This window comes from Furipterus horrens, unplaced genomic scaffold, assembly GCF_987537825.1.
Source record: "Furipterus horrens unplaced genomic scaffold, mFurHor1.1.pri manual_scaffold_2, whole genome shotgun sequence".
NCBI classification, from domain to species: Eukaryota; Metazoa; Chordata; class Mammalia; order Chiroptera; family Furipteridae; genus Furipterus; species Furipterus horrens.
This window is the reverse complement of record NW_028327172.1, coordinates 49,420,704-49,448,673: the sequence shown is the minus strand read 5'-3', so window position 1 is coordinate 49,448,673 and position 27,970 is coordinate 49,420,704. Positions and strand designations below refer to the sequence as shown.

Below are 27,970 nucleotides of genomic sequence, written 5' to 3'. Positions count from 1 at the left end.
GCCTCTCGACACCACACTGCATCTCCTCCCTACCCATCTCTGCGTTTCTGCCCCTCCTACCCATGTGGATGAATGTGGCTTCTCTAAATCCTTGATTGTTGGACTTCCATGCAGTTCAATTTTCTGATAGTTCCGGGTATTATTTGTTTTGAGGTTTAGTTGTAATTCTCTCTGTGGTTACGTGAGAAGGCAAAGCATGTCTACCTACACCTCCATCTTGACTGGAAGTCTGATGTCTATTTTCTTAAATGCGTGTTTTGGTATTTTAAAGAAAAAAAAAGTATGTGTAAATCCAAGTTGGCAGTGTTGATAAGAGGGTAGGGAAACAAGCTCCCTCATATACTACTGGTGGAGTATAAACTAATGCAATCTCTTTGAAGGACAAGTTGGTACTATTTATTGACATTTCAAATGCGCAAACCCTTTCATACAGCACTTCCAATTCTAAAAATTTATCTCACAGATATTCTTGAACATTATACAAAGCTATATGTACAAAGATATCTACTCTTGTATTATTTATAATAGTAAAAAATGTAAGTAATCTAAATAATCATCAGTTGGGAACTTATTAAATAAATGTTTAACTATAAAATGGATCATTTTGCAGCCATTCTTAAAAAGTAGATTTGTATATGCTGAAATAGAACATTCTCCAATATGTACTGTTATATTAAAACAGCAATATTGAGGGGCTTGGAGGAGCTATGCGTGAAAAAATGTGTGTGTGTGAGTGTACACATATATAAGGAACAAAATTCTGGAAAGATAGCAGGAAAGTATCTACAATGATTAGTTCTGAGTTAAAGATCTGAGATCCTGGGCTAGGAGGGAGACTAACTTTCAAATTTGACTACAAGTTTGAACTGGTTTGACATTTTCCCCCCATGTACTTATACTACTTTTATTTTAAAAGTATCCAGCTTGGAAAAAGTATTCTTATTCAACCCAAACCTGCTCTACTAAACTGCCGCAAAGGCCTCTTCACTGATTCCCATTACCTGAACTGCTACCATGTCAAGCACTATGTTCTGCTTTATGCAAAGTTCTGCTTTACATATATTTTCATGTATGAGGTAAGTAAGGATCAGTATCTCAGTTTTACTGCTGAGGAAACAAAGACTTAAGAAAATTAAGTAAAAATTGAACCAGAGGACATAAGCCTATGATCGCATTACCTGAGTGATTGTCTGTACGCATAAGCCTCACTTAATTCTCTCTGCAGCGCTGCCTCCTGAGACTCAACGGTTTGGCTGAACTAAATGGCTGGGTTGGGGAAGAATGGGGAGGTCTGTGGGCTTCACTTTAAAACGGGTTTCTCTTTTCTATCCTAATGGCTTGGACAGAAAAGGCCCAGAGGTCTGAGAGGGGGAAAACCGAAACTATTTACCCCAGCCCAAACTAAGTATAATGGGCAAAAGGGTTTTGGACAGGTGAGATGTGCCTAGCACACCTTCTTACAAAGAAGCCTTTTTTTTTTCTTTTCCTAATATGGAACATTGAAAAATTAATCCCTGCCTTTTGTCATCTAGTAGTTATGGATTGAATGATGTCTTTTAACCCTTTTCGCCAAATCTGTTGCCCCCAGAACACAACAAGGACACCAGCCTGTTAAACCAAGCACGCCGTTGACCGGAGACAGCCAACTGACCTGGAGTCTGCATGATCCTTCCCCATGTGGGAAGGCCACCCTCCCCTCCACCCCCCACTCTTATTAGGGATTTCTGGACCCAAGGGTAGATAGGACAACGACCATGTCCAGCTTGAAGCAGCTAGAGGAACTTGAGACCTTCGCCCATTGTCCTTTACAAGATTACAAAGGGTCCTAATATTTGAGAGGGGGGGGGATAGTTAATTTTTACGAACCAGGGGTATGGACTTGGGGGGGGATTGCTGGGGGAGGGCAGTGCTGGGTGGAGGGGAGCAAGGGGGAGAAAATTGGAACTGTTGTAACAATATAATCAATAAAAAACATTAAAAAAAAAAGAAAATTAAGTAGCTTCCTGTGATGGTTAGTTTTATGTGCCAACTTGGCTAGACTATAATACCCAGTTATTTAACTAACACTAAATCAAATCTAAGTGTTGCTGCCATGGTATTTTATAGATGTGGTTAATATCTATAATGAGCTAACTTTTAGATGAAGATTATCCTCAATAACCTGGAGCCCTGGCTGGTGTGGCTCAGTGGATTGAGCACAGACCTGGGGACCAAAAAGTTGCTAGTTTGGTTCCCATTAGGGCACAGGCCTCTGTTGCGGGCCAGGTCCCCGGTTGGGGGATTGCGGGGTGTATGAGAAGCAACTGATTGAAGTTTCTCTGTCACAACTGTGTTTCTCTCCCTCTCTTTCTCCTTCCTTTCCCCCTCACTAAAAATAAATAAATAAAATATTTTTAAAAATAATCTGGATAGGCTTCTTCTTATCAGTTATTGTAAGAAGACCTTAAGAGCAAAACGAGGTTTCCTGGAGGAAGACATTGACATATAGACTGCTGTTTCAGCTCCTGAGAGTTTTCAACCTGCTGATCCACCCTATGGATTATAGTCCCCACAAACATAAAAGCCAATTCCTTGCTATCAATAACCAATCAATTTCTCTTCTTCCCTCTCCCTCCTTTGCTCCCCATATTTGCAAGTTCTGTTTCTCTGTTAGTATTCTGACATACTTTCTGAAATCACAGGGCTAATAAATGACAGAAATGGGGTTGAAATCTAGGTCCATCTAGCTGCAGAGTATTTATCTCTCCACCAGACATCAGAGTGAGCTTGACAAAACACCAACTGGTTCATGTCCCCAGCCCATGTTAATTCCTTTATTAAATCTATCACCTACAGGGTAAAATGAAAATTCCTAGCATGGCTATTTTTGTCAAATCTCTTTTGGTTACAAGTTAACAGGAGATGCAACATAAATTAGCTTAAGGAAATTTAAGGAGAAGATATGTAAATGTACTGCCTCATGCACTAGGGAAGTTAAGAGGAAGTGCTGGTTTCACCAGAACTAGTTTCTTTCTCTTAGTCTCTCAGCTTTGCTTTTTATTTTATTTTTTCCTAATTCCTTTCCTGGTCATGCTGCCCCCTCACAGTGACAAGATGGCTGCTGTAGCTTCAGCCTACATACTCCTAGGTCCAGTCTTAGGGGAAGGGGAACTCATTTCTCCCATATCTTAAGTATAAATTATAAGAAAAATTGAACTTGGGGGGGGGGCTTAGATGGGTCTCATGCGGACATATGTCACTGTCAGCAGTGCTGCGCCAAGCATCGGATGGTCTGGGTCTGACTGTGTGGGGGATGGGACCTGCCCTGACCAACACTGAGAATAAGGTGGAGTCAATCCCTGAGCAAAAATCAAGTGTTATTATTGGAAGTACATGAAAAATGCTGAGCAGTCCAAAATGTGCACTTCAGTAATGTCCAAGGTCAGACATTACCTGGCCTTTGCGTGACACCTTCTCCCACCCCATAGGACTATGCTCTGATTTTACCCTGACATTTGCCATTCCTTGAATATATCCCAACTCTCCTTCCTCTATGCCTTTTTCCTGCTATTCTCTCTGCCTAAAAAGTCATTCCTTCCCATCCTCCATCTTAAAAATCATTTTAAGACCATCCCAAACAACAAGGTTCTCCAGAAAACCTTAGTAGATAGATACCGCCAGATGAATTACTCTCTCCCTCTTGTTTTTATAGATATTTTTGTTTCTATATGGGAACACTTAGCACATTCCTCCTGGTGATATGGTGATTTGGACACATGACCAGTTTCTCCGAGTCTGAGTTCCTTAGGGGACAGTAAGTTACCTTTATAATCCACACAGTACCTATAACAGTGTCTTGAATATACAGTGGTACCTCAGTGCTCATCGTCAGTTTGTTCCGATGAGTGACGAGCCAGTGACAATTGATGAGGCATTTTTTCTTGCAGGGTGGCGTCATGACTCATGCAAGTTCTAGCAAGTGCCACGAGTCCCAAGCAAGCACCAAGTGCTGAAATGTCTTTCCTTGTCAAATGCAACAACACCAGGCTTGATGAGTTCTGAAGCTGATAAGTACCACGGTACCACTGTATTTATTTGTTTGAGCTATGTTTATGAGGTATCTATTCTATGTTGGGTATTGAAGGAAACCCTAACCATGTTCTTCTCAATCCCCATTAGCAAGGAATATGAAAAGAAGTTCACCTTTATCTGGAAAGGATAATAGTTCATATTCCCTTCCTTGGTCCAAGCCTACGTCAACTCTCCTGTTCTGTCACAGAGTAGTCTATAGACCCCTTGATCACCTGCTCATGCTAGAGAACATCAACACTGGTCCACAAGAATGATGGCTTCATGCTAGTGGTCCTAGTGAGCAGGAAAATGAAAGTACCTTAGATGTCCCAATAAGACCTAAGTGTTCCACAGGGTGGGAGATAAACTGCATGAAGAGTCATGGGCTTGCCATGATGAAGTTTTTAGTGACTCAACAGTCAAGGATATGCAAACACCCCATCTAAGGTAAAGAACAAGTTTTTGCACTAGCACTCCCATCACTGAGAAAGAGCCACAGTGCTTAATAAATTTTGGAGGAGGCATAGCTAGACCACTAGTGCAGCTCTGGTCCATTTATCTGATGGCTTGGGAGGCTGCCAGTTTTGTTTGGGGCCCAGGGTAAGAGAAGGTTCTGCAGCAGGTTCAGTCTTCAGGGCAAGTTACCTTAACACTAGAGCATATGACCTAGAAGGTCTGTGGGGCATAAGGATGCTCTGTGGCATCTCTGGAAAATTCTACAATGAGAGTCGCAGCCTTAGAGTTCTGGAGCAAGATTCTGCCTTCTGTGACAAAGGACAACTCCTCATTTGAAAAACAGATCCTGGCATAATGCAGGGTCCTATAGAGAGTAACTGCTTGTCCTTAGGATACTGCAAGTAGTAGGATGAACAGTAGACACTCAAAAGATATTCATGTCCTAATCCCAGGAACCTGTGAAGACTACCTTACATGGCAAAAGAACTCTGCAGATGTGACTAAGTTATGAATCTTGAGGTGGGGAAATTATCCTGGATTATTCAAGAGAGGCTTAAATGCAATCACATGTATCCTTATGAGAGGGAAGCAGAGGGCAGTTTGACACCACACAGCAGAAAGGAAGAAGGTGATGTAACCATGGAGGCAGAGGCTGAAGTAATGTAGTAACAGGAGGGAACACAGCATGTACCAGAGGCTGAAAGCAGGTCAGATAAGCTAGAGTAAAGAGAATAAGGGGTAGAGTGGAGTGGATGAATGTGAGAGGTTATCAAGGTCGAATAGACAGGACTTGCCAACAGTAGTTAGAAAATAAGAATTCTGGAGGTAGGAGGGATTTGTTTAGCAGCTCAGTGATGTCAGAGCCAGTAAAAAGCCCTTTCTCCTCACAGCTGAGTCCAGCTCCATGCCTCATGATCAAGTCAAAGGCAGGAAGAATGAAAAAGGGGCAAAATTCGTGGCAACTATCTTTTATGAGGAAAAGAAAACCTTTCCCAGGAACCTCCCAGCAGACTTCTGCTTGAGTCTTACTAGACAAAACTATGGCCCTTATGGCCCAGGAATCAGCATCACTGACATGATCCAGGAGTGTTTTAGGCCTACTGAATCAGAATCTGCATTTAACAAGACCCCTATGTTATCTATCTGTACAGTAGGTGTGAGAAGCACTAGAATCTACCCAGCCTCCAAAATGGATTCCATCACTCGGGCAGGTGCTGCACCAAAGCCCTAGCTCAGAGTCGTAGAAGCACTGAAGGTTTCTCACCTCTGTACCTTTGCTCATACTGCTGTTGTAACTCTCACTACAATTCTGTTTCCTCCTCTAGCATGTGAAGGTCTCTAGGAAAGACAGTTCTCCATCGCACTGGTATTGATATCCCGACGCCGGGCAAAATCAAGACCCAGAGCAGACGCCCAGCAACTACTTGCACTTAAAAATGAAGTAAGGAGCGGCGGGGGAATGAAAGGGGAGGCAAAAGAAAAAAGATAGTTAAGTAATAAATGAAACTTAACTGGTCGCCTCACAGACCCGCACAGAAGAACTGAGCCCTGTCAAGTCACGAGTGGTGCCGGCGGGGGAGGGAGGGGTGAAACAGCAGTGAGCGGGAGGTTTAAATGCCGGAGCGCACGCCTCCCGAGGGCGGGGCAACTTGGCGCATGCGCGCAGTCCGCGGCGCCGGCTCAGTGGACCTTCCCCGCATGCGCGGGAGCCCGGAAGCGGACCACGTTGGTGAAAAGAGTGCGTCTGGTCAGCAATGGCGGCACTCGTGTTTACGGCGAGTAGTGGCAGCTGGTTTTCGGCTTTGGCACTCGGGGTGACTCTTCTCAAATGCCTTCTCATCCCCACCTAGTAAGGGATCCACACGGCCAGGGTCTGGGCAAGGAGGCTCGCGGTCGGTCAGGGCGGGAGAGAGAAGAGTGGATGACCTCGGGTGTGAAAAGGAAAGGGAACTTGCAAGTTGTGTAGTCGCCGGTTAGCCTGTGCTTTCCAGACCACCGAGAGCTTGTTACTTGAACTTAGAACTAGATCTTAATTCTGGATGTTTGCGTTCAGGCCAAGCGTTGTCCTATTTTAATTTTTCTGAGCCTTAGTGTTCTCATTCTTAATAGCAGATTAAGAACATACACCTCCACTAATCATTAAGCTGGTGTGTATCAGCTTCCTGCTGTCCTAGGCACTGATTGTTCTTAAGTCCTGGAGAAGCAGCGCAGAGGAAGACATTTCCCGTCCTTGCACGGCTGCAGTTGATGAGGGCAGATAGGCAAACACAGAAGTTTCAGGTTGTGACTACGTGGCAAGGCTTTCCTTCTCTTTTATAGGGGGCGATGTTTGAGTTAAATCCAAAGATTGAAAAAGAATAAGCAATGTGAAAATCGGTTTAGACATAGGAAAGAACAAGCACAAAGACCGTGTCGGGAACCAGAAGGTGGCCGCTGTGGCTCAAGAGCAGTGAGTGTCACGGGATGGAGGTACGCAGTGGTTAGGATAACAGGGTTAGACTCAGTGTGAAAAACGGATTCAGGGCCAAGACTGAGAGTGTGGAAGCCAGTTGTGAAGCATCCACCAAGTGGTAATGTGTATCCAACGGGTACTCAGTATTTATTATATTAGCTTCCATCTTCTGTTCTTCCTTCCTAACTTCTACCTTGACTTTTCCCTTTTTTTCCCTTCTCTCCCTGTTTGGTTTATTGGTATCCTTTGATGCAAGTTCTTGATGACCTACCTCTTATTGATTTGAGCAGGGAAGAGTTGTATGTGCAGAAGAATGTCCATCTATACTGATGCGTATCTGTAATTATATAAGAAATAAAATGTAAATGTAGCTTCAGCAAAATGACTTAACAAGGACCTGGGAACAAAAAGGGTTGATCACTTGGACTTTCTGCATAACTGAAAGCAGATAAACATCTTTACATTTTAAAAACAAATTGGAAAAATCTAAAATGTAGGAAATTTCTTTCAAATAAATGAAAGAGATTTTTTAAACTGTAGGTTCGTACGTATAAGGTGATGTTACTTTTGTTACTTCAGCCTAAAAATGTGCCTTCAGGGTTGTTATTTTGAATACTCCTCTTAATACTGATCCAGGACTAAGAACATAGATAATTGTAGTTGCTTCTCAAACTGGAAACCTCTGGGAATTGAGATAGAAGCTATAGGATAAATGCAAATGTAGTAAATGAATTGTATACTAACTGCTTTATTATCTACTAGTTATTGTGGCTCAGCACTAGAGGGAAAGACAAAATGGATAGGGCCCTTAACCCTATAAAGGGTATATAGTTTAGTAAGGATAACAGTTCCAGAAACAAATCAATGCAAATATGTAATTACATAATTTTAAATGTGTTGAGTGTTATGAAGGAAAAGAATAGGGTCCTATAAGGGGACTAACAAGGGGGACTTATTTTAGATTGGGTGTCAGGAAGGGCTCTGAAGAACTGACATAATTGGAGGCCTGAAGACACACCCAATACCTGTATTTTGGTAAACATATGCATGCATTTCTGTTGAGTATACATATGTACCTAGAAATGAAATTACTAGGTCACCACATCTCAACCACATCAGTTTTGAATTGGAGTTTTGAAGTATTTGTAAGAAATTCAGGTGACATTGTTAGTAGGAAGTTCGTCAGCAGAAAGTTGGAAATGTCTGCTTCTGTAATTCAGGAAGAGACCAAGGCTGTATATTGTGATTTGGGAATCATCATTATACAGTTGGTAGTGGAAGCAATAAGTGTAAGTAAGATTGTCCAGTAAGTTGCATTAAAAGAACTGAGCCTAGGGGAGCATCAACACTTATTCATCAGTAATATTCATCAGTTTTGGTGAATATTGGAGCGGAAAGCAATGAAAGAGACTTAGAAGGAGTTGGCTAGGAAACTCAGGATAGGGTTGTCACTGGGGAAGAAAGGTTGTGTAAAACATGGGAAAGTGTAAATAGGGCTTTGCTGTGGAACTCATTGTTGACGTCGATGAGTGGTTAATTCAAGAAGAATGTATTGACCCTGTCTATACATCAAGTGCTCTTCTAGACATGGAGAGGAGGTACAGCAGTGAACAAAAATAATTGTACTAAAGAGGAGAGAAGCGTAGTAGAACATGCCACTCCAAAATCTGCCTCTTTAGCATAAGAATTATTTTAGACTGATTACCTTGAGAAACTACAGACACAGGAGAAGCTCTGAAAACAGAGAAGTTACCCTAATGTAAGGGACATTTACATTAGAAAGGGAGCTATTAACAGAAATCACTTTTGCATCTAAGAAACTTCCCTGTCTAGCAGGGCAAACTGTGTTTACCAAACATTTGTTCTTCTCACCTTCCCATGAATTGCCTTTCTGCCTTTCAAGACCAGATCCCTATCCCTTTACTTAGCTCAGGATGGTATATAAGGCTCAGTCATCTGATGCCTTTTGAGTACCATATTTTTTTCATATCTTTTGGGGCTCCTATGCATATCTCAGTAATTAAAATTGGCTATTTTTTCTGCCATGACTGGTGTGGCTCAGTGTGTTGGGCATGGTCCTGTACACTGAAAGGCCTCGATTGCAGGTCATGTCCCTGTGGGGATCAGGTGGGAATGTACAGGAGGCAACCAATAGATGTTTCTCTCCCTCTTTCTCCCTTCCCCTCTCTCTTAAAAATAAATTGTTTAAATCTTTGCAAATAAAAAAATTCTAATTGGCTTTTTTCTCCTATTAATCTGTCTTAGGTCAATTTAATTCTTAGACCAGCCACAGAACTTAGAAGGTTATCAGGGGGATATTTTTCCTCCCCTACAGGGGAGATGCTTGACTATTCATATATAGTGAGGGGAAAAGCAGCAGGCAGGGAGATGTTGGAGACAAGGGAAAGAGGAGACAGGAGCCTTTTCCCACCTTCATTGTCTAGTGAAAGCCTACTCATCCTTGAAAATCCAACGAAGCTTGTATTTGAGGACTTTTCCAGTAATGAATCTTGTTAGAAGTCTTTGTAAATAAGAGTTAGTCACCTCTGAACAACAGCCTGAGGGCCTTCCTTAAGAAAATGTGTGGGCTTTTGGTCAGCCCTTTAAATAACTCTGAAACCCTTTTCACAAGCAGTTTCCCAACTTTTCCAAAGGGAGATCTGGCCTCCAGGTAAAGGAGATGTTTCAGGATTATGTAATTCCTCTGTGTCTTTGAAGAATGGTGAACTGTGACTATGTAAGGGTGTTGGTCCATTAAAAAGCATAATGTTAAACGTGAAATTGATAAATGTTACAAAATTTAATTTTATTCATCTGATTATTTCGAATAGCCATTCCACAGATTTTGAAGTGCACCGAAACTGGCTTGCTATCACTTACAGTTTGCCAATATCACAATGGTATTATGAGGTAAGTTGTAACTTTCACCTTCTTGTTTTATTTTTTTTTCCCAAGGTGAGGTTTGAAATCATAAAGTATTACAGATGTTAGAACAGTTTCCCATGTGATCATAGGTCAAACAAATCTTTATAAAAAGTGTGTTCTTTCCTCAGTTCTGCCCTCTGGCACTAGTAGGGAATCCCTTCAAAATGAGTTTTCCAAACTATAAATTGGTAATTATAATACTTGTCACATGCTTTTTTGAAAGCACATTGGATTGGAAAAGAGAAAAATAATTGTTCTAGGCCAGGCTCTGCCACAGTATATTTCATTTGTCTGACCCTTCATTTCTCATCTGACAAATGAGGATTTGGAATGAATTATTTCTATGTTCCTGCCTTTCCTTAATATTTTGCAGTTTATGAGGAAAGGAATAATCAAATTGATATGTAGGCGTCTGGTAATATGCAAACCATCTCTTCTATTATTTATAAAAACCATGTCTGTATTTTTATTTCTGGTATGAATTACTAAATTACATGTGATACTCATTTTACATATAGGGAAATTGAGTCTCTGAGACAGAACTTAAACCCAAAATAGAACATGTTATAATCAAGTTTATTATAAGGTTTTAGATTAATTTCCTTTGAACTGTAGTTGACTAAGGAAATTGAGTATCATACTTAGGATACAGGTTTTGATGTTCTGCTCAGTGTTAACATAGAAATTATTCTATTTGTGGCATATTTTAAATGCAGTTCCATGTGCTTTTTTTAAAAACCTAGGAATCTCTGCACCCTTTTTGTTAATTCAGTTACTTAGGATATGTTCTGTCTTCAATTTTTACCATAGGCAACCTCACAGTGGACCTTGGATTACCCCCCATTTTTTGCATGGTTTGAGTATGCTCTGTCACATGTTGCCAAATATTTTGATCAAAAGATGCTAAATGTCCATAATCTGAATTATACCAGCTCCAAGACCATTCTTTTCCAGAGATTTTCCGTCATCATTACAGATGCACTCTTTGTGTATGCTGTGCATGAGTAAGTCTGAGAATGTCATTTTGTGTGGAAGGTATTGAGAAAATAATTATAGAATTAACTTATAGCTCATTTGGGGGGCGAGGGGAGTTCATATAATAGCAGATTTTAGAACAGTCCAAAACTGTATTGTTGTGTTTTAAACTGCACTTTGAGTCATTATAGTAAGCAGTCTACCTGAATTTTATGGAAGAAAACGGAGGAGAACATAGGGTTATAAGGCAGAGATAGAACAAGTGATTGTGAGTGTGTGAAAGGTAGTCCCAAGTAGAGTTCCAAGACCGTATCTCCTGCCCAGATGGCTCCACATGCGTCTTTCCTTCCTTGTAGCAGGCACCCCCATGGCCCCCATGACCTACCCTATGCACTCATGTAAACATATGCATTGTGCTAACAGCAATGGAGTTTCCATCCTCGTAAACTCAAGAAATCTTACAGAATGCTTTTAGTTGTTATCTGAATTCTTTCCTTCATGAAGACGCTTTACTAATTTTAAGTTATATTCATATTTTATATTTTTATGTTTTGTATCTTTTACCTATAAAGTAATTTTAAGTAGTTAAATACACATATATAGAATGTTTTGCACATCGACTTCCAAATAGTAAGTTTTTGGTTAGTTTTGCTTTCTATTCTGTTGTAATACTTAGGCCTGCTGGTATGGTTGTGACAAAGCAGTAACTGGCATCTATCCAGTGACCCTTGTCATAAATAGATCATATCTGTGTATGTGGCCTTCTAGACTAAACCCTCACCCCATTCAGGAAAGAGTCCCTTGGGAATGTTTTAAACCCTGCTTATTTTCATGGAGTAACTCCTGTTTGATACCTTAATTCTCAGTCTTTCTGACCTCACAAGAGTTGCAAGGAAAGGTTGTTTGTAACACACTTCTTTTAACTCAAAATGTTTGAATGCAAGCTCCCAAGGAAAATGTGTACAAGTAGAAAGAGAGAGTGAATAGAATTCAAGTTCACCTGCAATGTAGAGAGAGCAATTAAGTAAGATAAAAAAAAAATCATTGAAATCCGTGTGCCAGTTCTTAGAACCAGGGGCTATGTATAAATTAGTAACTTAATTTCCTCAATTACCTGGTAAGGTTACTATCTCTATAGGAAACTGAGGTTCCTTTGGGGAAAAGCAGGCATCTTTTGCTACTCCTTAATTATATCTTTATTGTGTCTTATTTGTTTGTTTTATAGAATATGCCAATATTCAAAAGAAACATTTAAAAATTTTTTACTAGACTAATGCATTCTCATTGTAAGGATTTTGGAAAACAGAAAGGCACACGATACACACAAAGTAAGAATGACCCATACTCCTCCACTTCTAGCTATCACTGTCCACAATCTGATGCATGCTGTTTCAGCTGCTTTTCTGTGTCTGGATATAATTTTTATAAAACAAGAATGGAATCAGCTGATATTGTCACTTACAGTATGTACATCGTGACCTTTAAATGACATACATTTTTACCAAAGGGTTTTTTAAATTATTTGAACAATCAGGAGCTGCAAGGCCCTGACTCTTATCTTTTTTCCCCTTTGCCACCCGCACCCCCCCCCCCAAACTCTTGAAGCTCGATTCTTCCTGTGGCTGTGTGATGATATATAATTTAGATGCCACATCATCTGGTCTGCATTTTTACTCTTAAGGACTAAAATAGTGTGTGATCTCTCAGTTTTCAAAATCCTTACTTTTAGGGTTTGGGTAGCTGGGTTTTTCTGTTTTGCTTTGTTTTTAATTTTATTAAGTGTAAGGACTTTGCTTCAAACCAGCATAGCTGAGAAAGAGACACAGAACCACCCCTGAGGCCTTTGTTTCTACTGTCACCTTTTAAAGCAGCTGAAAACGGTATGGACAAGCCTTGTTAGGAATAGCTAGTAAAATGTACCGGGGGTGAAAGTATTGTGATGTTCTAATGATGATCAAAGTTGTTTCTGATTCTTTCCTTGTGTCTCAATGTAGGTGCTGTAAATGCATTGATGGGAAAAAGGCAGGTAAAGAACTTACAGAGAAGCCAAAGTTTATTCTGTCAGTATTACTGCTGTGGAACTTTGGGTTGTTAATTGTGGACCGTATCCTTGACGTATATTCTGTTCCCTTACTTAATCTGTTATATGTTACAAGATTAATGTTTTCTGTGATGGTGATTCTGATATGTGAGCTGCTTTTGGAAAGGGGTGTGGGATGGGTTAGTGAGTTCCTAAAACTGTAGCCTCTGCCAACTTTACTGGACTCTGTTAGAGCACTTTGTCCCTGAAAATTTAGTGGTGATATGTGAGAACCAGTTAAACCAAAAATAAAGCAATATACTTAAGGCTGTCTTGCCTCCAATGCCCTAGCTTGGTTGGAAACTCCCAGTCCCACAGAGGTTTCAGGACCATGGCGGAAAAACAAATTTATCCAGGACACTGTATTTTGTCTGGAGGGATGGGAAGTGCCTAATCTCTCTAGGGGAGAAGAATGTAGCACTTCCATCTCCCATGCCTTTTATTGAGGAGGGGATTCAGGAGATACAAGGTCAAGACTTATGAATCATCAATAAGCTTTCAGACACTTTGGCTGCAGTTGACAGTTACTGATTACAGATATCAATGTAAAGAACACAGTGAACAGTCTGTGTCAGGGTCTGCTAAACATTCCAATGCCATGCTAACATCAGGTGCAAGGCTTCCTACATTTTTAGCTACAGCTTGTTTATAGTTAACTAAGAGATAAGAAAAATGGAGCAAGCTCTAACACATACTATGCATTATTTAAATTCAATTCCCAGGGGAACCCTCTGAGTGGTCTTCGGTCCTGTCTGCCTCTTAGACTTTCCGGTTTTCTGTAGAGACTTAAAGACCTCCCAGGGGGTGCCTGGCTCACAGCTTGGGCTACAATTCCCAAAACCACAAGGAGCGGTCCCCTGCATATGCTAGTATTTGTTAACTGTCTCTAGATTAATCTAATACATAGTTTTAAACAGTTTTGTAACACATTCTAATACCTTTTATAAGAAAAGGCATATCACAGTGTTGCATATGGGAGCAGATAGTTCTTTATGCTTTTCTTGGCTTACCACATATTACCAAGCAAAGTTCTAAACCCATAATAATAGAAGTCTGGTTTTGGGGGGTTTTTTTTTAGTTTTCATAGAAGTAGCCTGGCATGGAGGAAAACACCCAGACTTTGGTTTAAGTTTGACCAGGACTCAAATCCTAGTTATGTAATCGCAGTAGCTTTAGGCCTTGAATAGGTTAATGTCTCTGAGCTCAAACTGCCTTACAGGTTCATTGTGAGTCTTCATAAATAAGATTGTATGTGTACTATAAACAGTGGAGTGCTATATGCTAGTGGTCCTCATTAGCTGTGAGATCCCTTCCTTTCTCGTCCCTAATTCTAAAAAAACAAAACAGAAAACTTTTTGCCCTTTAGCTGCTGGGTCTTTAAGGTACAAAAAAACATGGGAAAGTTTCCTGATTTTCTTTTTAAACATAAATCTTAATTTAAGAGTTTGTTTAGGATATGACTTTATAGAAAACACATTTATGAAAAGTCCAAATTGGTAGAAATATTTTTGTCTTTATCTATTAAGAAAGCATTTGCAATTTATAAACTCAGTTTATTGGCACAGTTTATTATGAATTTGGTATCCTATGTTGTTCCTTGACCTATTTTCAGATATTCATTTCCAGTACAATGGCTTTTTATTTGGATTAATGCTACTCTCCATTGCACGATTATTTCAGGTAAACACAAAATAGGCTAATTCTATTCTTTCCCCTTAAGTTTGTTTTTTAGTTTATAATGGCTACAGTATAGTGATTGATGGGTAAATTTATTTGACCAACTGTTTTGAGTTACCAAGTGCAATAACAACTTTTATTGAGTATTTTTCACAAATTTCATCTTCTCTCTTTTTAAAAAATATTTATTTACTTTTAGAGAGAGGAGAAGGGAGGGAAAAAGGGACAGAAATATCGATGGGTTGCCTCTTGCACACCCCCAACTGGGGAACTGGCCCGCAGCCTAGGCATGTGCCCTGACTAGGAATCGAACTGGCAACCTTTTGGTTTGCAGGACTACCCTCTACCCACTGAGCCAAACCAGTCAGGGCACAAATTCCATCTTCTCTTTTGATAATTTTCTTCATTTTACAGATGAAAAAATTGTACTCTAAAAGCTTGTTAGAGTATGGCAGTCCTGAAGTGAGCTTGAGAGTCTACATTTAGTTGGGATCATTTATCTAGAAATGAAATCTTCAGCAGTTTTTACAATGTAATTACTACTATGGTGGGGATTTACCATCAGAAGCATATAGTATAGTGTAATGGAACGTATGGCATTTGGAACCAGAAGACGTGGGTTGAAATCCCGACTAACCCTAATATGCTATTCAGGGATCCCCAACCTCTGGGCCATGGACCGGTACCAGTCTGGGCATGTTAGGAACCGGGCCTCACAGCAGGTGAGCTTGAATGCAATGCACCTGAATCATCCTGAAACCATCCCTTCCCTCTTCCCTGCTCTACACATCTGTGGAAAAATTGTCTTCCACGAAACCATTCTCTGGTGCCAAAAAAGGTTGGGGACCGCTGTAGTGACTGAAATGGGTTACTCAAGTGCATTGTCTGCTTCAGATTAGATTCATTTTATATAACATCTTACTGAACAAACCTTGCAACTGTTGGGTTGGCCAAGAAGTTCATTTAGTTTTTTCCATACAATGGCTCTAGTAGTGCTTAGGTGTCTTTAACTTCATTCAAAACAATTTTGTTAGATTGTATTGTGACAGCTGTCCTATCAGCATGCATTTTCTTAAAGAAAACTTATCAGAATTGGTGAATTTTTGTGGAGCCATTTTAATATTGAAAACGGAAGAAAGTACAGTATTTTTGGCATATTATGCTTTATTATTTCAAGGAAGTAAAAACGCAACTGAAACACAAAATTTGTACAGTGTATGGAGAAGGTGCTGTGACTGAACATGTCAAAAGTGGTTTGTGAAGTTTCTTGGTACTATTGACATTTTGGCCAAGTAATTCTTTGCTGTGGAGCTATCTTATGCATTGGAAGATGTTTAGCAGCATCCCCAGCCTCTACCCACTAGAAGCCAATAGCGGGAGAGAGCTGACATACTCAAAATATCCAATTCAGTAGTTATTGGTGAAAATGAAAAATGTGTTTTTTTTATTTTACAGAAAAAAATATTAACAGACTTTTTGGCCAACCCAATATTTTGTGAGGTTGCTATAATTATTAGTCTCCTTTAGGGAGAAATCACAAACTTAGATTTTTGGGTCATCCCTCTGTATACTGAATGAGAATCACTGGGATTGCGGTTTTGGAATCTTCAGGAAATTTTAATGAACTGCTAGGTTTGGGAACCGTTAACCCAATGCCAAGTCATTTAATCCTTGCAGCCTCAGTTTTCTCATCTGTAAAATGAAATTTACCCCTTCTTAACATTTTTGTTTGTTAAATGGGGTTACCCACCTCACAGGGACTTTGGAAAGATCACATTTGATAATCTGTTTTAAAGTTATTTGTCAGCTACAAGTGTCTGAATAAGTTTTTTTTAACCATAAAAAACCACATAGTACTTAGAACATAATTGGTGTTCATTTAATGGTTGTTGAACAAATAAACTAAAGTTTAGCCATAGAACCAACTAGACCTTCTCTGAATCTTAATTATAAAATTGATGAAGAGATCAGGAACCATCTCATTGTGTTTCCTTATTATTCCCAACACATCTATTCCAGGCCACACCTGATGAGACAGTGAGAGAAGAAACCTGGCCTTTCATGGTCCCTTTGACAGTTTCCTTTGCTGAACCCAGGACATTATCTCATTTGATCCTTCCAAAATTCCTGTGAGGTAGGTAGAATTCACACTTCTTCAGTTATGTCAACTTGAGGGTTTGTTTGTTTGTTTGTTATCAAATACCTTTAGTTCTCTTAGGTAGTTTGTTAGGATCAAGTACTATCCTTTATGCTTTCAGCCTGATAATACTATATGTTACCTGATCTATAATATAAGATTTGAATGATTTTTTGGTAGCATAGCATTATATGTATTTATTCATATTCTCATTCCTCAACTCCAGAAATCAATTCCAGATATTGTAAAACTTTGTAAGGGGGTGAGGGTAATTTAATTCAGTTCCTTAGGGAGAATTTATAGTATGTTGTTAGGATGATATGTCCTGTACCTCAGCGTCAAGCTTAGAACTTAATAAATATTTGTTGAAATAAGGAATTTATGAACCCACTAGGCTCAGTATAAAAGCTAGCCGTAATCACTTGCCTGTATTCACCTTATAGTGCATGCAGAATATTTGCCTGGATTTTTAAATCTTTTTTATTTTAGAAAATGTAAATCATACACAGAAGTAGAGAAAATAGCACAGTATTCTACACACACTTATACACACAAGGGACTATTTTGAAACACATCTCAGACATCATCTTTCATTTGTTAAGTATTTCAGAATAAATTTTTAAAAAGATGTATTTTTTAATAATTTTATACTTTATTTCCCTCACAGTGCCCTATAATCTGATACGTGGTGCCTAGTTGTCTGAGATGGGAAAATTATAAAAATCTTGTACTCTTTATTTTCTATATTATGTTAATTTGCAAGAACAATTAAAAGAATTTGATTTTAACATCATTAAAATATATATTTTTTTAATCGTGGTAAAATACACAACAAAATTTACTACCTTACTCATTCTTAAGACAGTTCAGTAACGTTAAGTATATTCACATTCTTATGCACCCATCTCTGGTACTTCTATTGTTTAACAAATTTTATTTATTTAAATAATTTTAGATTTATAGAAAAGTTACAAAGATAGTGCACATTGTTCCTGTATCCCTTGCCCATTTCTCTAATGTTACCATCTTATATAACTGTGGTATGTTTATCGAGACTGAGAAACCAATTTTGGTACATTCAGATTTAATGTCCTTTTTCTGTTCCAGGACCCAGTCCAGGACACTATATTACTACATTTAATTTACCCTGACTTTTAAACTGATATTTCCCTTTTCAATCTCCCAGAAAAGGCACATGGAAGGAGCATTTCTCTTTGCTGTTCTCCTGCATTTCAAGCACATCTACCTCTACGTATCCCCTGCTTATGGTGTATATCTGCTACGATCTTACTGCTTCACTACAAATAAACCAGGCAAGTGTTAGTAAGAGCAGCAAATCTGTATTCTGTTGGGTTGGCCAAAAGTCCATTTAGTTTTTTCCATATATTAAAAGACACTTTTTTCTTTTCATTTTCACCAGTAACTATTGATTTGGATATTTTGAATGTGTCGGCTATCCTGCGTAGTACAATATGGATTATTCTCAATTAGTGTCTCAATTTGATCACTATGAACTTCAACTGGTCTATGCAGCTATGGAGCATCATCCAGGGAGAAATCTGCAGCACGAAACTTCAAAAACCACTTTAGACACACTTGATCAGTCACAGCACTGTCTCCATACACTGCACAAATCTTTTGCATTTCAGTTGTGTTTTCATCTTTCTTGAAATAATGAAGCAAAAGAGGTAAAAATTTTGTGCATTTTTTTCGATCTTCAGTATTAAAATGACTGCACAAAAATTCACCAATTTTGATGTTTTTAAAAGCACAATGATATGACAGCTGTCACAAAACAATCTAACAAAATTGTTTTGAATGAAGTTAAAGACTTCATCCAGAAAAAACAAAATGAACTTTTTGGTCAACCCAATATTTTTTCTTGGCTTGGTGGCTTGCTTGGTGAGGTCATGTGAAGCACAACAGATGCCTCTCGTAACCGCTTACCCACTCTGACTTTTCTCTGCTCTTGCCACATCATAAAGATTGATTGGTATGTTATCAGGTGATCCTTCCAGTTTCAGCATGTGGTACATATAAGTTATGGTTTTCCGTGCTCCTGGTTAATGTGAATGTTTCTTTTCTGTAGGTGGGTCCATTCGATGGAACAGTTTCAGTTTTGCCCGCCTTATTTCCCTGGGACTGATTGTTTTTCTAGTTTCTGCTCTTTCGCTGGGTCCTTTCCTAGCCTTGGTAAGCCTTTTCTTTTTTATAAAGTAATACATGTTTTTTTGTTGTTGTTTAGAAAAAAATAATAAATTTAAGAATATAAAATAGTCAAAACTTGTCAATTTTTACTCCTCTTCAGTATGACTAAACATAAGGATGGTATCCCTTGAGTTATTTTTGTGCATATTCAAATACATATGTGTGTGTATTTGTATGTTTAACTGTATGTCACACACACACAGTCAGTCATCAAATCTGCAGATTTCATATTTGCTAGCTTGCCTACTTGCTAAAACTTATTTGTAACCTCAAAATCAATTTGAGGCACTTTTACAGTCATTCACTGACAGCATTCTAAAGTGCCTAGAATGTTAGAAATGTTCAACAAATATTTTTTTTCCCTTTTTCCCTCACTCTGAATTCAACTAATTATTTTTAATTTGTACTGAAACTACATATTTTGCGATAAATCCTTCCATTATTATACTCATATCGTAATAGCATTAGACTAGTATTCAAAGTGCTTCCATGTGTCTTGTACTGGACAGATGAGAAGGTTAGACAGCAGAGGCTCTGTGAACTGCTCAGAATGCCACTATTTGCTTGAAGGAACAAAGACTGGAACTCAGACCTCGTAACTTTCTGTACACTGTGCCATAGACATGGTTCTCTTTTTGAATTTGGAAAAGATTGATCACTGTTTAATCTCTTTTCAACAGAACCAACTGCCTCAAGTATTTTCCCGACTCTTCCCTTTCAAGCGGGGCCTCTGCCATGCATATTGGGCTCCAAACTTCTGGGCTTTGTACAATGCTTTGGACAAAGTGCTGTCTGTCATCGGTACGGTAGCCAGCTTTCTCACATAGACTCTGAATATTGAATGGGCTTACCACATTGAGAAATGAAAAAACCTGCTTTGTATTTTGAATGGAGTTGAACTGCTTGTTCTCCAGCCCTGCATTTCAGCTTTCAGAATGAACAGGGAGTGGGTCTAGGAAGAGTCTGCAGTGCAGTAAACAGACTGCCAGTCTTAAAAGCTCTTCGTGGCAATGAGGTTTTTGATCCTTTCCTTGTGGGAAAAAATAAAATATTTAGACATTTTTAAAAGGTAATTTTTGCCATAAATAAAATATTCTTCAGTAGTTAACCCTACTTTTAAACTTAAATATGGGAAGAAACAGGACAAAAGAATGTGTAAATTGTGCCTCTTAAATATTAAACCAGCAAGGTAAATGATAGCCATGCTTTTTAGCATGAGATGAGAAGAAATGGAAAACCAAGGCTCTATTTTTAAATTTTGATTGTGATGAAAAATATGTTATACCTTGAGGTGGTTCTACTGAAAATAATTCAAACTTCATTCATAAATACAGCCTAGCTCTATGGGAAATAGCAGGATCGAGAGAAGGGTAAAGAAACTTTTTCTGTACTGGGCCAGTTAGTAAATACTTTAGGCTTTGCAGACCACAGAGTTGTTTTGGTTTGTTTGTTTGTTTACAATCTATAAAATGTAAAAACCATTCATAGCTTTAGGGCCATGCAAAAACAGGTCATAGTCTGGATTTAGCCTTCGGGCTAGAGTTGACCAACTCCTAATCCAGAATCTGATGCCTTAGTTGGAGGCCCACCTGCATCAGTTGCTGGGTGCGTGGCACTGGGCAAGCCATTTAATTCCTCTGGTCTTGCTTTCTGTACTATAATAAGAAGGTAATAGTACTTATTTCTGTGAAGCATGTTGGGTGAAACAAATGCAGCAATAAAGTAATGCTAGGTTGTCAGTAGCTAGGGCTTTGGAACCAGACAGAACTCGGATCAGTTCTACCACCTATTAAGTTGGTGGCTTTGGGTAAGTTACTCCATTTCTGTGTGCCCCAGGGGGCTACCAGTAATGGCCACACACTCCTTGGCACATTGTAGATGCTAATGCATGGGTGCTGTTGTTACTGTATTTGATATATACTTGTAGGAAATCATAATTTGGTACTTTCCTTCACCCACTATGAATCTAGGTTTGATATACATAGCATTCTTAAAAAGTAATTTCTTAACATATTTCAGAATAGCTTTAAACAACTAGTACAGGGTGAGGTACAAGAGTTACTTGCCTTGTCTTAGGAAACCTCTGACTTACTTGCTTATCTGTCTTCTTAAAGCTGTCTTAGATGGAAAGTTTGTGGCAGATTAGACAACTAATGTTTCAGGGAATTTGTGATTAAGCTTTAAGAGAGAATCAATAGGCTGAAGGAAAAGGGAAGAGGTGAATGACTAGAAAATACTGTAATAATATATACCTTTCCCACATTTCACTGATTTTCAGTGGCATTGGGCAGGGCTATGTTGGTCGTCAGACTGTCTCCGACTATCCTGCCAGCTTGTTTGGGATGGGGCTTGCATCATCATCCTCAGACTTGGTTCATTTAGTATTTCTTGAACTCTGATGTGCTGGGGATAGGAATGAATTACTCATCATTCCAGCCTTTAAGGAGTCTCCGGTACAGTAGAGGAAATAAATATGTAACTGAACAGTGCAGTGTAGTGAACAGTAGAGACAAATACAAGGTATGCCTGGCCCACAACAAAATCAGCTTTATTTCTTGATTTAGGAGCTTTCTCAGATGAGTAAGTGAATTAGGAGTTAACTTTGCAAAGTAAGGAGGTCATTCTAAGAAAAGGGAATAGCCTGTACAAAGGGACATAAGTGTTGCGAATGGTTTGTCAGTTCACTGTGGCCACGTCACATGTAACAAAAGGCAATAAGGCTGGAGAGGTAGGCAGGAGTGAGATCGTGGAAGACGCTATATGCCATGCATAGGAATATGGACTTGATCCTGGGGGCAATGAACAGCTCAGAGCTGGGGTGTCACACAATCAGACCTATATTTCAGGTAGCTCACTTCATTTTAGGGGTGAGCCGTTCATGTTGCCTGCCAGCAAGGCTCCTGTTAAGCTGCACAGATTTCCTGTTCCAATACAACTGCCTTGCATGGTATAATCCCAAAACCAGCAGCATTTTATGTAGACTAGCACAGAATTGAGTTAATGAAATCTTAACTTTAAACTAGTTATAAAATTTTGTAGCTTTTTTTTTTTTCCTCAAGGAATTGATTGGTAAAATACAGTGTGTCATTGACCAAAGCAAAACAAAATAAAATGTCTACTTACTGTGTAGGTTTAAAATTGAAACTCCTTGATCCCAGCGAGATCCCTAAGGCCTCGATGACAAGTGGTTTGGTTCAGCAGTTCCAACACACAGTCCTTCCCTCGGTGACGCCCTTGGCCACCCTCATCTGCACTCTGATTGCCATATTGGTAAGACCACCTGTGGTACTCATTTCTTGAGTTTTCTCTGCTTTTCTTCTGTGGAGCTGGTTAAATGTCAACTTTCAAGTTTTTTCAACTTCAGCATAAATTCCAGAACTGTAACCCTGTTGCAGATTGAGGCATTTCCTAGCACTTGTTAGGGTAATTTTGAACCCCGTAAGGGAGTATTCCAGGTAAAGCCTCTGTGGGAGAGATTCTTAGGCCATCTGTTTACCCTGGGGTGAGGAAAAAGAAAAACCCCCGAGGAGGAAGCACGGGCCACACTGTGGAGAAAAAGGAAGACGTGTGTAGTGGGGACATCCAGGTTTATGTTGTTTTTATCCACGGCTAACTGACCAAAAATTCATGGATATTGATGATGAGAGAGTCAACAATGGCTCTTTGAGCATCAGATAAGAATCTGAGTCAGATGCTGTTAGAGGCTCTATTCGTATTTTTATTTGTTGGTGATCATGATGCCTTCAATTCCATGGCATAATTTTAATAGAATTCAATATAAATAATCCTATCTATAATTGCACTCAGCTTTAATTTGGTTTCTTAAGGATCAAGCCTGCTGTCAAGACACCTGACCCCCCCCCATAATTACATAACTGTACTGGTAGGGAATTAAGTTCTGTGGCCTACTTGTGCACATGTTCTAAGGTAAAACTTTTTCTAATACCTCAGACTTGTAAGCTGTTTATGGAAGGCCATAGTTTTATTGTAAATTACACAGGCCCACAAAGCTAGGTGTTTGTTTATCAATATGGTAAAACCTAATGTATTACTAGCTCCCAAATATCTATAAACTTGTAGTTTGGCCTCTAGGTTCAGCAACTATTAAATAATTATGAAGATGTAGTAAGGGGTTATACTGTCTATCTTAGAACTTAGTTATCATTTCTGATTAATTCTGATGAATTATATATCTGAATGCCTTTTTTTCCTGAGTAGTTGTTTTTATGTTAATTTTTGGTGGACTGTTTACAAAACGATGAATCATCCCAGTTTATTGGAGAAGAGTTTTAAGGTCTGTTCTTCAGAAATGATGCAAATTTTATTCACCTGAACAATGTTTCCATGATGCCTGTTTTAAATGATACTGAAGCTTTATCTTTGCCTGTTGTTTCTAGCCCTCTGTTTTCTGTCTTTGGTTTAAACCCCAAGGGCCCAGAGGCTTTCTCCGCTGTCTAATCCTTTGTGCCTTGAGTTCCTTCATGTTTGGGTGGCACGTCCATGAGAAAGCCATACTCCTAGCAATTCTCCCAATGAGGTAAGCTCAGGCAGTCAGCATTTCTGGACTATTTCACTGTGATACTATTGTTTTCTATTTGATCTGCCCCTTCTTGACAACTTCAGCGGGGTGGCAAATGCAAAGATGTACAGGAACAGATTTATACTAAGACAGGACAGGGATGCTTAACTTTGGATCCTTGCAACCTGTGATAATATGCAAAATTGTGCATATTATCGCTGTATATTTTGGTGTAAGTGGTACTGCAGTGATTAAGCACCATGACACCAGGCTGTTAGCTCTGAATATTGAGTGGCAGCATAGTATGAAAACAGCATGGGCTTTGGTGTCATCACGCCTGTGAAAGTAAGGTCCACTGCTCCTTGTTAAGTTTGTTAGTTAAGGTAAGGATTGAATCCATTATGCAGTAACACCTAACATAGGTATAGCACTCAGATGTTTCCGAGCTATTATTTTGGGGGGTTTTGTTTTCTTTTTGAACTTTCTTTTGAGCTTTACAACAACCTTTAAGATAATTAGGATAAATGAATATCATCTTCTGTCTTAACATCTTCAGAAACTGGAGCTCAGAGAATTTAAATTACTTACTCAAAGTCACACAGCTAGCAAGTAGCAGAGTAGGACTTAAACCTGAGTCTTATGATGCTGGGTCTTAAGATCTTTTCACTGTGCCATACTAAAAAGGCATTTTAAGTACAGCAGTGTCCATTTTATATATAATCAAAACCCAGTAGATAGAAAGACGGTAATAGAATTTACTTATTTTTTTTCCTTGGGATTATTCTTAAGTCCTGAGAGAAATCATTTAAGCTCTGAAAGAGCCTTAAGCAAGTCTGTCAGTTCAGTATATGGCTTGTCTGGGATCATTTAGCAACTTGGAAGTTTTCAGATTTAAAAAAATAGAGCAAAATTTCTAATGTCTTTAGTTAGAATTTTTATTGAACACCAGCAGATGCAGGGCATTGTCCAAAAGAGGAGCTATAGGGTTGGAAATTAAACTCCCAAGTTCTGTTTCCTGGCTACCCACCACTAGACAGCTCCCAATCCCACAATATCCCTTTCTTTGGAGCAGGCGATACTCAAGGAAGTAAGATTCTTTTTTTAATATTCCCTGGAGCAGTGTGTTACATTCTTCGATCAATTGTTTGAAGTTTCCCGCTGAAAAATTAATATTCTCAATTGAATTTGTCTTGTAGCAAAGATTACTATGTTATATTATGCTTAAGCTACTTCTAGAAATGATAATAGAGGCCATTTATTCTAGCTATTTACAAATGTAAGTTTTTTATGTTGTTTTAAGGAATTATTATGGAAATTTTTACTTTTAGCCTTCTCTCTGTGGGGAAAGCAGGAGATGCTTCAATTTTTCTGATTCTGACCACAACAGGACATTATTCCCTCTTCCCTCTGCTCTTCACTGCACCAGGTAAACAGCTTCTTTTTCGAGCAGTAGTTTTGATTGCTATGCCCTTTTCTTCAGAGCCTAGAGATCACTATCTAATGTGAACAACCTTAAAGTCTCTTAGAAGGAGAGAGCTCATTCAATTCTCTTAAGTAAAACCTGCAATCTGTCCCTAATTCTCAGTATCCTTAGATGTCACAGAAATGCACACTTAAGCTCAAAAAGCATTACTAGTACTATATAGCTGTGTCAGTGTGTTTATGTTGCTTTATCAGCTAAATTATCATCTGTATTTGTTTTTCTTCTTTTAACAGAACTTCCCATTAAAATCTTACTCATGTTACTATTTACCATCTATAGTATTTCCTCACTGAAGACTCTATTCAGGTAAAACAAAAAATATATTTAAAATTATATTTAATCTTGTGAAATGTTTGCTCCTAAATGTGCAAAAAGCCTTTTAAAAGTTATTTTTAATAACAGTAATATAACAACATTACAGGAAATCAGCAAATAGAGGGAGAAATTACCCATAATCCCATCACTCTGACATGCCAACATAGGTCACATCTTTAGTTTGGGGGAATATTTGAGGCTAAGTGAAATAAGCCAGACACAAAAGGAATGTAGAATGGGTAAATTCATGGAGAGTGTGTTAGTGGGTATGGGAACAGGGGTTAGAGGGAATGGGGAGTGACTGCGTAATGTTTCCAGAGATTCCATTCGAGGTGATGAAAATGTTTTGGAGTTTTTTTGTTTATTTGCTTTTGGTTTCGGGGGGGGGGGGGGGCTGTTTTTTTTGGTGTATGATGAAAATGTTTTGAAAGTAGATAGTGGTAATGGTTGTACAGCTTTGTCAATATGTTCAGTGCTACTGAATTGTATACTTGAAAATGGTAAAAATAAAATAGTAGATTTTAATGTTATTTTACCAAAACAAAAAATTATATATTGCCTGCCATATTCTTATTCTAATATCACAGCCTCCAGCCCTCTTCTCCCAAATGCATAGCTAATTTCTCTTTCCTCTTCTAAATACATAGCTAATTCTCTCTCAGAGCTTCAGCTTAGTGACAACATAAGTAGGTGATGATTGGGTACATTTGGATTGTTGAGATACTGTAATGGTATATCATTATCATTTTTTCTAAATGTGAAATTTAATGTACTTTTGACAGCTTTGGCTGTGCATCACATCAAGACAGCACAGGTGGGAAGCTTAGCTGAGAAATGTTTGCAAAACCAGAGTGACTCACCCAAATCGGACCTTTCTCTCCTTTTTTCTGCAGGAAAGAAAAACCTCTTTTTAATTGGATGGAAACTTTCTACCTCCTTGGCCTGGGACCTCTGGAAGTCTTCTGTGAATTTGTGTTCCCTTTCACTGCCTGGAAGCTGAAGTACTCCTTCATCCCTTTATTACTGACCTCAGCATACTGTGCAGTGGGCATCACGTACGCTTGGTTCAGACTGTATGTTTCAGTATTGACTGACCCTCCTGTTGGCAAGACAAAGAAGCAATGAATAAAGGAACTGCTTGTATTCCAAGCAGTTATTTCATAGGATTTTAATCAGAACTTGAAGAAAGTTCCTGGTGGCATAAACCATTCAGTAGAGCTGTTTGAGGACTGTCCTTTCAGATTTGACCTTGCCCAGCCTAGCAACCTGATTGTCACCATGGTGAGAAGCTACTTGTCCTCCAAAAGCAGTGAAACACGTCTGAAAAAAACCTTGCTCTCCCTTGTTCAAATTGTCACATCTTTCAGACTACTGTGCTTGCTCCAGGCAAACAGGAAATTTGATCAACAACATGATTGGTTGTAGCCTATCATAATCATTGTCAGGCTATAAAGCACAATTAGAATCATGTGCTAAGGGTCATATAAATAAAATACCATTTTTTAATTTCTGCACAAAAATTTTTTGTATCATTACCAGCTCCTGCATCTTCTTAGTGGTGTGCACATAAGCAGATGGTGTTCTGTCCCTGTTCAGTACACCTTGTTTCAGGAGATTTTTTTTTTCATTGATATTATATAAAGACCATACTCAGAAGGCTAAGAGGAATATTTAATAAATGGTTTGGCCTTTCAGCAGAGATTATAAACCGTATCTACTGTTATATTGAGTTAAGGATATCTTGTATAGTTCATTCATTCTAACAGCAAGCACTGCAATTTTGATAAGGCTGTTGTTTCTCAAACTTTCCTCATTTATGCAAACTTAATTGGTTTTAGCATCCTGGTCTTGTCTCACCCTTCTTTATGCAAACTTCGTACACACTTTTTACCCAGTTTGCCTAATATCTCCTGCACATTCAAATTCAACCAACATTTATCTAGCTGACACTAGGAACTTCCACACATTTTTATTTATCCATTATCCCCTGTTAGAAGATGAGAGGGACTCCAAAGTCTTGGCATCCTGGAATGTTGATCCAGCTATCCCATCTCTTAAATTCACTATTTTCCCAGACTTCTTTTGAGTCTCATTGCAGAGATAAGGATGGGAATTTTGCCGAAGTAGGGAGGGAAGCCTAGCCACTCAAGGCTGTTTCTCCACCACAGTGCCCCTTGCACCCTGTGTCCAGCTGTCCTAGCTGTTTCCCAGTGTGCCATACTGTTTTGTACCTCTGCTTGCTTTAATTTGTGCCACTTTTTCCTCTTTGCTGATCTTTCTATGCTGTCACCTGATTCTTCATACTTCAAAATTCAAATTAACTGCTACCATATCTATGAATATAAAGGCAGTACAATGCGTAGTGATTAAGAATAGAGGCCCTGGCCCGATGGCTTGAAGCATTGCCCCATACACCAAAAGGTTGCAGACTTGATTTCTGGTCAGGGCACATACCTAGGTTGCGGGTTTGATCCGTACGGAAGGCAACCGATTGATCTTTCTCATACTGATGTCTCTGTCTCGGTCTCTGTCCCCCACCCCCCACCGACTCTCTCCCTCCTGTCATCTCTAAAATCAATAAAAAACAGATACTTGGGTGAGAATTTTTTAAAAATAGGGCCTTGGCTTGGGTGGCTCAGTGGATTGAGCTCCAGCCTGAGAACCAAAGGGTCACTGGTTGGATTTCTAGTCAG

The 27,970-nt window shown here is 39.0% G+C and overlaps 1 protein-coding gene across 5 annotated transcripts; it reads left to right on the top strand.

Annotated features, from left to right (window-relative positions):
• The first annotated feature begins 6,204 nt into the window (after positions 1-6,204).
• Positions 6,205-26,468, top strand: ALG8 (ALG8 alpha-1,3-glucosyltransferase). Of its 5 annotated transcripts, none has more exons than XM_090265738.1 (13): positions 6,205-6,320; positions 9,790-9,868; positions 10,694-10,887; positions 12,853-12,962; positions 14,551-14,618; positions 17,939-18,065; positions 18,842-18,945; positions 19,641-19,761; positions 22,091-22,230; positions 23,358-23,497; positions 24,808-24,905; positions 25,196-25,268; positions 26,171-26,468. In XM_090265738.1, exons 1-13 carry the CDS (start codon positions 6,205-6,207, stop codon positions 26,400-26,402), a joined length of 1,602 nt encoding a protein of 533 aa, XP_090121864.1. In that variant the 3' UTR covers positions 26,403-26,468. The 5 variants fall into 5 exon arrangements, with proteins under 5 accessions (XP_090121864.1, XP_090121867.1, XP_090121865.1 ...); XM_090265741.1 differs by having other exon boundaries at positions 6,224-6,355; positions 22,132-22,230; positions 23,392-23,497; XM_090265739.1 differs by having other exon boundaries at positions 6,224-6,355.
• Positions 26,469-27,970: the final 1,502 nt, after the last annotated feature.